Source organism: Papio anubis, chromosome 17 (genome assembly GCF_008728515.1).
Source record: "Papio anubis isolate 15944 chromosome 17, Panubis1.0, whole genome shotgun sequence".
NCBI lineage: Eukaryota > Metazoa > Chordata > Mammalia > Primates > Cercopithecidae > Papio > Papio anubis.
Window position 1 is genome coordinate 66,271,251 of NC_044992.1, and position 10,689 is coordinate 66,281,939.

The 10,689-nt window shown below is 50.7% G+C and overlaps 1 protein-coding gene across 1 annotated transcript; it reads right to left on the reverse strand.

Annotated features, from left to right (window-relative positions):
* Positions 1-990: 990 nt before the first annotated feature.
* Positions 991-9,807, reverse strand: CD300H (CD300H molecule). The gene is made up of 4 exons (XM_031657745.1): positions 8,604-9,807; positions 5,212-5,542; positions 4,064-4,162; positions 991-2,367 (listed from the first exon to the last, which is right to left on the reverse strand). The coding sequence occupies exons 1-4, from the start codon at positions 8,662-8,664 to the stop codon at positions 2,181-2,183; spliced, it is 678 nt and encodes a 225-aa protein (XP_031513605.1). The 5' UTR covers positions 8,665-9,807; the 3' UTR covers positions 991-2,180.
* Positions 9,808-10,689: the final 882 nt, after the last annotated feature.

Below are 10,689 nucleotides of genomic sequence, written 5' to 3' on the forward strand. Positions count from 1 at the left end.
AAGGGAGATGGATAGAAACCACCCAAAGGAAACACATTAACAGCATTTGGCAAACTGTGGAGGAAATAAACAGGGACCCATAATCAAGACAATCGGGGTGATCCCTCGAAGGATGATCACAGAGGCCTTTCAGAGGAGGCAACGTCAGAGGTGAAACCAAAAGGATAAGAAAGAACCAGAGGTAAGAAGATCTGGGGAAGGGATTCAAGGGGAGGAACAGCAGGTGCTAAGGCCCTGGGGAGGGATGCACACTGTGGCTAAAACATAAAGACCACATGGGGACAGGGCAACAAGATGAAATGGAAGAACCAACCAGTGGCTGGGTCCCCTCAGATCAAGTAGGCCAAGCAATGAGAGTGGGTGCTATGATTTGGCTGTGTCCTCCCTCCAATCTCAAATTATAGCTCTCATAGTTCCCACGTGTCGTGGGAGGGACCTGGTGGGAGGTAAATAAGTCATGGGGGCAGGTCTTATGTTGTTCTCATGATAGTGAATAAGTCTCACAAGATCTGATGGTTTTACAAAGGGGAGGTCCCCCGCCCTGCACATGCTCTCTCTCTCTTGCTTGCCACCATGTAAGACATGACTTTGCTCCTCCTTTGCTCCTCCTTTGCCTTCCACCATGATTGTGAGGCCTCCCCAGTCACGTAGAACTGTGGTCAATTACACTTCTTTCCTTTATAAATTACGCAGTCTCAGTTATGTCTTTTTTTGGTGGGGTGGGGACGGAGTCTTGCTCTTGTCACCCAGGCTGGTGTGTAGTAGCACGATCTCAGCTCGCTGCAACCCCCAGGTTTAAGCAATTCTCCTGCCTCAGCCTCCTGAGTAGCTGGGATTACAGGCACCTGCCACCACGTCTGGCTGATTTTTGTACTTTTAGTAGAGGCGGTTTCACCACGTTGGCCAGGCTGGTCTCGAACTCCTGATCTCAGGTGATCCGCCTGCCTCAGCCTCCCAAAGTACTGGGATTACAGACGTGAGCCACCACGCTCAGCCTCACGTATGTCTTTATTAGCAGCATGAGAACAGACTAATACAGTGGGTTTCATTTGAAGAACATGGAACAAGAGGTGACATGATTATTGCAGAACCGTGTCAAGGTGCTCTCTTGTTGCATTATGTAGAAGAAAGAGAAAAGGTGGCAAGAGGGATTGGGAAGAAAGTGGGAAGTCACCGTAGTATTGAGAGGATAGAGGACTATGGTGGCATCAGGGAAAGCGAGGGAATGGGAATATTGGAGAGATTTATATAAGGATTGACGAGAGATAAAGGAGAGAGGAATAAGAGATTAAAGGACTTGGGTTGCAGCAACTATCATGGAAAGAAAGCGTGGAAAAATAACAGATTTGTGGGACAGAGACAAAGATGTGGGGGAAAGTCAATAGACCAAGTTTGTGCATGGCAAGGTTGGGAAACTGTGGCACATCCAAGAGAGACATGAAGTAGTCCCTGGTCCTACCTTCCTGCCTTTTCCAGGGGAAAGTGATCCTAAGCCCATCATGTCAGGAGATGCTAAGCCAGGGCCAAACGACCCTAGGGAGCTTCCCCACCCCGCACGATAGACCCAGCCACTCCACCCACTTCCTGCCCCTGTACCCCTTTCTCCTTGTTTCTTATCCCCACAGCTGCCTTCCCTCAGACCTTTCCTGGCACTGATTATAGTTAGTGCTTCAAAGACTGCTTCCCTTGTTCACAAATAAGAAGCATTGAAGATTGTCACCAAACCAAGTTCCAGTCTAGGTGAACATGTTCAGTAGGGACACTGGGTGTCTCTTTCTCTCCCAAAACTAAGTTCAACGTGCAGTGTGTGTGCTGCTTCTCAACACAGCAGAAGCCATGGACCAGGATCCAATGTGTCCTCCTTTCTCCTGCCTGGTTCCACCCCCTGACCTGGGCACTTGTCTTTAGGGATGAAACTTGCTCTGCTCAGAACTCCCCACAGGTCTCCACACCCAGGTTGCACCTTGGGCCCTGGTTCCTGGCCCCTTGACTACCGTCCCTGTAGTCAACAATGCTGTATTGTACACTTAAAATTTGTTAAGAAATCACGTCGATCCCATGTTAAGTGTCCTCCCAAAGTGCCGGGATTACAGGTGTAAGCCACCGCACCTGGCCTACATTTTTTTTAACTTTTAAAGAGTATCCAGCGATAGGGTCAGGGTCAGAAGTCCTTTTTGCAGTCAGAAGGGCTGTGTCTCTGGACAGGGTTCCAGTGGGCATGGGGTGTGGCAAGTTCTCCTGTTCATGGACTCTGTCCAAGGAGTCCTCCAAGGCCTGTTCACCCAGAGGATAGCACCGAGTATGCTCAGGAGCAGAGGCACCTTCAGGAGTGGGAGAAGCAGGAAGTAGGCGCAGCTGGGCAGGGACCTGTGAGACGGAGAGAGTGACCAGTAGTAAGCTGCCTCCTCTGGAGAGTCCCAGGCTCTGCCTCACCCCTCCTTCCCTCGACGTCTGGTCCTATGCCCTCAAACCCAATGTCAGCATCAAGCCTGGTGGGTACCAGGGTCAGGCAGCTCCATGCTGAGGGTCACAGGCTCCTGACCTTCATTCAGCTCGGAATTAACCTTGAGTGTCAGGACCCAACAGATGCCGGAAGGTGAGGGATAGAGCAGAAGAGAGATATGGGAACCCAGGCAGGAACTGGCTCCCAGAAACAACTTCCAGAACAGATCCCTCAGCCACTGACGCCTGCAGGATCTCTGCTCTTGCTGGGAACAACCTCAAGGATGAAATATTGCTTTACAACCACCTTCACTCAAATTAAATATGATCACAAGAATAGCTCTTTCGCTTAAACTGCTTAACCATCTCAACCCCAAGGAGTGACCTCTCCGAGCTCAGCCCATGGCCAATCCTCCCATCCCTTGGGTCCCACTACACTGCCCCTATTCCAACTTCTCAAATGCTGCATTTTCTCCCCAAAACGGGCCGTTGTGCCATCTCTCCACCTTCCCAGCCCTCCACCTGTAGGACTTGTCTGACGCCCTCCCCGATCCTCTCTAAGACGAGCCCCTGTAACAAACCCTGTTGGTGCCCTGCCCCATATCCCCTTTGCCCACTTGAGCTCCTGGCAGCTGCAGGCAGTCTTGGCCCCACCAAAGATTTCCCAGTTCAGGCTCCCCTTCTCTGCCTGAGGTTATCTACAGGAGTGCACACATTTTCCTGTGCAGAGCAGGCCAGATGGGCCACAGAATTCATGCCCCCAGGAGTGCCTTCTGCCTGGAAGATTCTGTCTCCAGTTCTGAGGAACTTTCTACACAATCTCTCATAGGGTGCCCAGAGGGACTAAGCTCCAGTGTGTCCAGTTACTACAGTGTTAACCCCTTCATTACAGTGCATTTCATTTCCCTTTCCCTTTCCTGGTCTCATTTTCTGCTCTCTCAATGTACTTCCTGAGATTACCTCTCAATAAACAAATTGCTCCTAAGTCCCTGTCTCAGGACCTGATTTGGAGGAAACCCAAACTAAGACAGTCCCTTTGTTCTTCGTTTCTGTGGAACATCTTGTATTTCCTTGATAGCCCAAATCATGCCCCACCAGCTTCCCACACACCCTGGCACCCTATCTCTTTACATCTGCTTTATTTTCCTCCATAGTTATTATCATTAGTTGACATATTTCCTTGATCTATCATCTATCTATCTGTCTCTATTACATATCTCTCTCTACCAGCGATCATCTCCATCTGTCTATTCAGCCAGCCAGTCAGCCATCTCTATCATCTGTCATATCATATCTCTATCTCTATCATCTGCCTATCTATCTATCTATCTGTCTGTCTGTCTATCTATCTGTCCGTCCGTCCGTCCTTCTGTCTGCCTGTCTATCTATCTATTTATCTATCTGGCCACTGTCTGAATCTACCTATTTGCAATTTCCTCAAGAGCACAATTTTGCCCCTTTGTTCACTGCTGCATCTCCAGAATCTCCACCAGTTTCTGGCACATAACAAATAAATACCTGTTGAGTGGGTGAATAATCGAGGAAACCTGTGTCTAGGAAGCCCCACCCTACGAAAGAAGCTACACACATGGCAAAAGACAATGGGACACGTGCATTTTACCCTTCGCATTGGCTGGGCCTGGTGGGAGATCCAGGTGTCTTCACAGAGTTCTCAGTACTGGAGGCTGAAGATAAAGAACAGAGGCTCAGGGTCCTATGCCTGACTCTTCCCAGCTGAGTACCTGCCGCCTGCATGGTTCTGACTTCATAAAGCATAGGACGCTCAAGGAGGCAGCTGGACAGATGTTCTAGGACCATCATCTCCCCATAGGCAGACCGAAGCCCGGCTAGAGTCACAGAGCATCCCCCTGCAACCCCGTCCCAGTGGATGCCTTGCCCCGCTCTGGGGCCAGGTGGGCATTTTATAAACTCAGACCAGAGGACGACCAACTTCTCCCATGTTGGCGTCCCCCATCTCGTTGAAAACCGACATGCTGAAGGTCAGTTAGGCTTAGGTTTCAAAACCCCCCATCCTTGCCAGTGTATCCACACACCGCCGTCCGCACTTCACCATCAGTTCTTTCAATCCTCCGCCTGCACGTTCTCTTTATCACGTATTGCGCTCGTGGTCAATGCGTTCGTTGATCTGCCATCGCATCATCATTGCGCCTTGTCCATCACGCGCCATAAATATCGCATCATCGCATAAATAAATATCGCGGCGCTCCTGAGGATCATAATATCGCATAATCTTTTGCCGATATCGTCATCGCTTTATCACGCCTGTCATCACGCATCACCTTATCATATCACATGCCAATATCACTTATTGCTTACGTCAAATCTTGCCTTTTATCACCGCAATATAGGCGCATCCAGCGGCGCATCGGTTATAATGGCGCACGCGTCTGGGATCTTTTAATATATCTTATAACCGATCGCACTTATAATCACGCATATGTCGCGCATAATATCATCATCGCATAATACGCATCTCACGCAGCATAAACCTGGTCGCGCATCCGCATAATCACGCGTGCTTATTCGCATATCAATAATACGTGGTTTTGCCATCACGTTCACGCATGAGCCGCCACATCCGCTCCATCACGCGTGTTTCCCGCACGCGTTCACTGACGCGCTGATCATAATCTGGGTCGCCACGCTGAATTTCCTGCGGTTGAGTTCTTCTCCTGATTAAGATTTCCGTGGCTATCTGCGGATGTTATGGACGCCTGGGGAAGGAGATGCCGGGATACGGCAGCGGACCTGGAAGAGGGATCAGGCAGGAAGCCAGACAGGCCATCTTCCTGCAGTATTGTTGCAATCCCACATCGGTATTTTCCTGCATCGTCTGCCGTGAGGTTCTCCAATGTCACGGTGAAGGTGAGGTCCCCAGGATGGTCTGTGATGACTCGGTCACTCCTCACCATTCCCTCGGACCCTCTGGTCTCCACCATTTCATGCCAAATTGGCAAGCATGGTTGTCTGCACCAGTATTTGTTAAATGTCTTGTATTTCTCTTCATACTGACACTGAACGCTCAGGGACTCCCCCACGGTGCCCATCACAGTGCTGGGGCCACTCACAGTCAGACAGCCTGGAAAACACAAGTCCGTTTCCCCGTCTTCACCTGGAAGAGCCTGGACCAGTGGAACCTTGAGTGTTAGGTCCTTTGCACACCCAGTGTTGCCTGAGGCTGGAGGAGGGAGCAGTCAGGAGCACCAGGGAGCTATGGGCTATTTGCAGGGGGACACCCAAGGAGATGCCGGTGTGGAGTGCTGAACTCAGAGGCCATGTGCAGCAAGGTGGGCTCAGCCATCTTAGAGAGGGGAGAGGCTTAACCTCGATGGCCTCAGGCAGGTTCTGGGTCCCCCAGAAGTGTCAGTCCTGAGAAGAAACACCTGTCTTCATTGAACACCAAAGATTGAATGAAGCCACTAAGTACACTCTGAATAAATGGATGGTTGGAGAGATGGATGGATGGATGGGTGGATGGATGGAGAGATGAATGGATGGACGGATGGACGGATGGACGGATGGACCCGGATGGGCAGACTGGGCCGGGGCGGGGCGGGATAGTCAGATGGATGGATGGATGAAATAGGAAAGAAGCCATGTAGGCCAGGAAAAGGCAGGCATTTGGTATGCGAGGCAAAGGGAAGCTGGGCTTCTGACTCTGTATCTCCCTTTGTCCAGCCAGGCCTCATACTTGCAGTCCCTGCCCATATAGATGAGACCTCCTGTTTCCAGGTCTGGATCACAAAGAATATGGGGGCTGCCCGTGGGGATATCAAGGAACCATGTAGAAAGGGGTTGTTCTTGTGATTCAAGGACATTTACGCCTGGATTTTTTCCCCAGGACAGAATCCTGTGGCAACACTAGCCATTGCCTAACATCTGTAGGGCTCAGCTCCACGCTGACACCCATCAAGCTTCCTTCCCATCCCCACTTCTCTGCAGCACCCACCCGCCTTGGCATGTCCTGGGCCTCTTCTCCAGATCCTCTGCCCCCTCCAATATTTTGACATTACTCTCCCTCTTCCAGTCCCCTCTCTCTTTCCTCCACCCACTCTGCAGGCTCTGGGTCCAAATGATTAGGACCCAGCCCCATAAACTCTCTGCTTCCTGCCTCCAGGGGGCCTCACCCTAAGCAGCTGCTGCCATATGCATGTAACAGGAGGTGGTTAACAAGGGCAAAACGCTATTGAAATGGACTTTGGCAATAAACTCCTGAGGTGTGGATGTAATGTGTCTGCCTATCATCTATCTATCCATCCATCCATCCATCTTTCATCTACCCACCCATCCATCTAGGTGATGTATTGCCATCCAGTGATAGCGAGGCTTTGCTATATTTTATTGTGAATTAAAGAAAAATCTGGCCCGACTGGCGGTGACTCACACCACGAAATCCCAGCACTTTGGGAGGCCGAGGCGGGTGGATCACCTGAGGTCAGGGGTTTGAGACCAGCCTGACCAACACAATGAAACCCTGTCTCTACTGAAAAGACAAACAAATTAGCTGGATGTGGTGGTGGGCGCCTCTAATCCAGCTACTCAGGAGGCTGAGGCAGGAGAATCCGCAGACAGAGGTGGAGGTTACAGTGAGCCAGATCCCTTTCCTGCCTCCAGCCTGGGGCGACAGAATGAGACCCATCAAAAAGAGGAAAAAGAAGGAAAAGAAAAGAAAGAAGGAAGGAAGGAAGGAAGGAAGGAAGGAAGAAGGGAAGGAAGGAAGAGGAAGGAGGGAGGAGGAGGAGGGAGGGGAAGGAAGGAAGGAAAAAACAGAAACTGTATCTTTTGCATCTTCATTTTCTTGTCTCACGTTTTTCTGCTCCAAAGAAGCAGGCTCAGGTGGCCACTGTCTGCGATGGGCAGCCACCTCTGGAAGCAGTGATTCCTCCACCCTGGGTTGGAGGGCGGGGGGAACATTTGGCAATGACTACAGATATTTTTGGTTGTCCCAACTTAGAGTGGGGAATTGCTGCTGACATCTGGTGGGTAGAGGCCAGGGATACTGCTAAACATCACCATTGCACAGGGATGGCCCCAACACTTTGAGATAACGCAGCCCCAAATGTCCACAGTGTTGAGGTCCAGGAGCCTTTCCCAGGGAGCTAACTGCCTCCTAGGCACAGGCTTGGGGGCAAGGAAGGGATGGGCACCCCCTGTCCTCTCCTGCTATTGCTGCTGCTCTCAGCTCAGGCTCTGGGGGCGCTGTTAGCCTGCTCTTTCAGGTCCTTAAATTTCTCTCTTGATGATTTGGGACTGATTCCACAGATCTGGGAGGAAAAACACTGTGGGGTGCCACTTGGAATCACCTAGAATGTCCCTCCCTTGGATATTCAAGTCAAGGGCCTGACTGAGCCTTGTGGCGGCCCCTCCACCTCCCACTGACCCCGCTGCACCCAAGCTGTCCCTTCCCAGGCCTTGCAAGAGCTCACTTTCTCCCTCCACCATCATTTACGGAAATTCTCGGACCAGGGCTGACCGCAAGTTCCCAGCTGTCTCACCCTTCTGGGGGCCCATTATGTAGCAGCCCTGGGGCCAGCCCAGACCTGTGGGGACACCCAGGGTTCCCACGCAGGGATGCAGCAGTGCCTCCAGATAGGTAAGTGAAGCTTTACAAGGAGGCGCAGCAGGAACTGACATTGAATTATAGAAGGAACAATGATCTTGGAAATAAAAGTATGTAGGTTTGGACCTTGACTGTGCCTTTTATAAACTGTTTAATCTAAATTATTTGCACCTCCATAAGCGAGCCTCAGTCTCTTGTTTTCATCAGGACTGCAATGAGAATTAAATTAGGTAATGGGAAACAAGTCATGTATTACAGTGATTAGACTAGTAAGTACTGGTTTTCTGCCCCCTATTTCCCCTTCTCTCTGATGGATCGTGGAGGCATTCCTGATCTTAATAATGATGGTAATAATGATTAAAGTTGCCAAATCTACTTAGGGCTTACTGTGTGGGAAGCAGTTTACCATTTAATCCCCACCCTATCCCGATGAGAAGATTTGAGAAGCTTCTATGCACACCACACTCCCTCTTTCTTGATATCATTTCTTCCTCTTGCCCCTTGCCAGCCTTTTCTCATGCCCGCCTCACCCTGACCCGCCAGAGCAGACCCCCCTGCACCCAGGACCTGCCCTGCTCACCTGGGAAGCAGAGAAGGAGCAGAGCTGTCGGCAGCAGGGCAGCCCCAGCCCTCTGGGTCATCTCACCAGCATGGACGTCCCTTGTGGCAACAGGGTCTGAGGCTGGAGCCCAGTCGCAGAAGGTCAGCTCGTCTGTCCCCTCTTCTGTCCCCTCTTCTGTCCCCTCTTCTGCTGTTCTGGACACTTCCTCTTCGTTTCCTTCTCCGGCCTCTTCTGGGTTTGGTTCTCAGAGCTGGTGCCAGGATGGAGGAAGCTGGGGCCACGGGGCGCTATGTGGTTAGGTGAAACAGTTTTGAGAACTTGGACGAAGTTCTTCCTAATAAAATATGTTTGCATTTGCTGTTCCCCTTTCTGTTCCCAGTAAAGACAACGCGTCCCTCCCACTACCCACAGCTGACAGGCCTGCCCTTCTCCAAATCACAGCACGGCCCAGGACCAGTGAGACTGGGCCAGCTGCCATCTGGATTTTCTGGGCAGGTCCTCCCTTCTGTGAATGGCCATTTTCTGTGGCCAGCATGAGCCGCCCCAGGGTATGGCTCAGCATTCACTGGATAAGACCAGCTATTTGCAGAGCCTAGTGTAAAATGAAACGTAGGATTCCAAAATTATTAAGAATTTCAAGATGGTGACAACCAAGCATTAAACGTGGGACCCTTCTAAGAGCGGGGCCTGTGAGACTGCACGGGATAGGGGCACACCCACAATGCCCACTGGTCTATCTCTGATCCTTGGTGGTACAGATAGGCTGGGTGCAACCTCAGAGCCTCTGACCTCTTAACCCCTTGGTCTTGCTCTGACCTCAGCAGACCCCAGAGGTCCTTGTCTTGGTCAAGTGCCTGACCGTTTCCACAGACCTGGCACCACACAGAGCTTGGTGGACCATCTATAAGCCTTGCTTTTGACCTGCGTGGCTCTTTTTGTTGCCCAAGATGACCACATATAACAGTTCCAATATATCAAGAGCTAACTCCGGGAACCTGGCCAGCAGTGTGCCTGATATACACAGAATGGCTGTGGAGGATTTATAAATGCAAGCACAGCCTCAGAATGCCTCATCCGGGGACTTAGATTCCTGGAACTAGGAAACTCTAAAACCCTGGCATTCTGTTATCAAACGTCTCCTCTTACTTTGGTGTTTCAGTAAATGTATTTCCTGCTTGTTCATTTTTTGCTGCATTCGGAGTCCTCATATTTCTGTGTGTGTATATGTGTGTGGTATGTGGGATATATTATTAGTAGTGTCAATGCTTGATTATTGTGTAATTAGTAGTGTAGTATATGTGAAATTGCTGTGTATGTAGGGCTGGGTGATGTATGTGCATGGTGTGGGATGGTATTATTATTGTAGTGTGTGTATGTGTGGTGTGTAGGGTGTGTGTGGTGTATGTGAGATGTGTGTAGTGTGTGTATATGTGTGTGGTGTTTGGGGTCAGGTGTGTAGTGTATGTGTGTGCATGTGTGTGGGGGTGGCGTGTGTGTTGTGTGTGGTGTGAGTGGTGTGAGTGGTGTGAGTGGTGTGTGTGTGTGAGTGGTGTGAGTGGTGTGTGTGGTGTGTGTGTGTGTGGTGGTGTGTGTGGTGTGTGTGTGTGTGAGAGTGGTGTGAGTGGTGTGGTGGTGTGGTGTGTGTGGTGTGTGTGGTGTGAGTGGTGTGTGTGGTGTGTGTGTGTGGAGATGGTGTGAGTGGTGTGTGTGTGGTGGTATTGTGTTAATGGTGTGGTGGTGTGTGTGTGTGTGAGTGGTGTGTGGGGTGTGTGGTGGTGTGAGTGGTGTGTGTGTGTGAGTGGTGTGAGTGGTGTGTGTGTGTGTGTGAGTGGTGTGTGTGGTGTGTGTGCGTGTGTGGTGGTGTGGTGGTGTGTGTGTGGTGTGAGTGGTGTGTGTGTGTGTGAGTGGTGTGTGTGGTGTGTGGTGTGTGTGGTGGGATGGTGTGTGGGGTGTGGTGGTAGAGGTGAAGTGAGTGGGTGTGTTAGTATTATTAGTGAGTGGGAGGTGTGAGTGGGGTGGTGTGTGAAGTCAATGATAGTAGTGTGTGTGAAATTGTGAGTGGGGTGGTGTGTGTGTGTGAGTGGTGTGGTGGTGTGTGTGAGTG

What these genes read in the sequence shown, in the direction of transcription:
- CD300H (XM_031657745.1), bottom strand. Translation starts at nt 8,664, where the DNA reads ATGACCCAGAGGGCTGGGGCTGCCCTGCTGCCGACAGCTCTGCTCCTT. An exon ending in CTGCCTGATCCCTCTTCCAG is followed by an intron (nt 4,163 to 5,211) that starts GTCCGCTGCCGT and finishes GGGAAGAGTCAG; the next exon opens with GCATAGGACCCTGAGCCTCT. An exon ending in AGGCCCAGCCAATGCGAAGG is followed by an intron (nt 2,368 to 4,063) that starts GTAAAATGCACG and finishes TCCGTCTCACAG; the next exon opens with GTCCCTGCCCAGCTGCGCCT.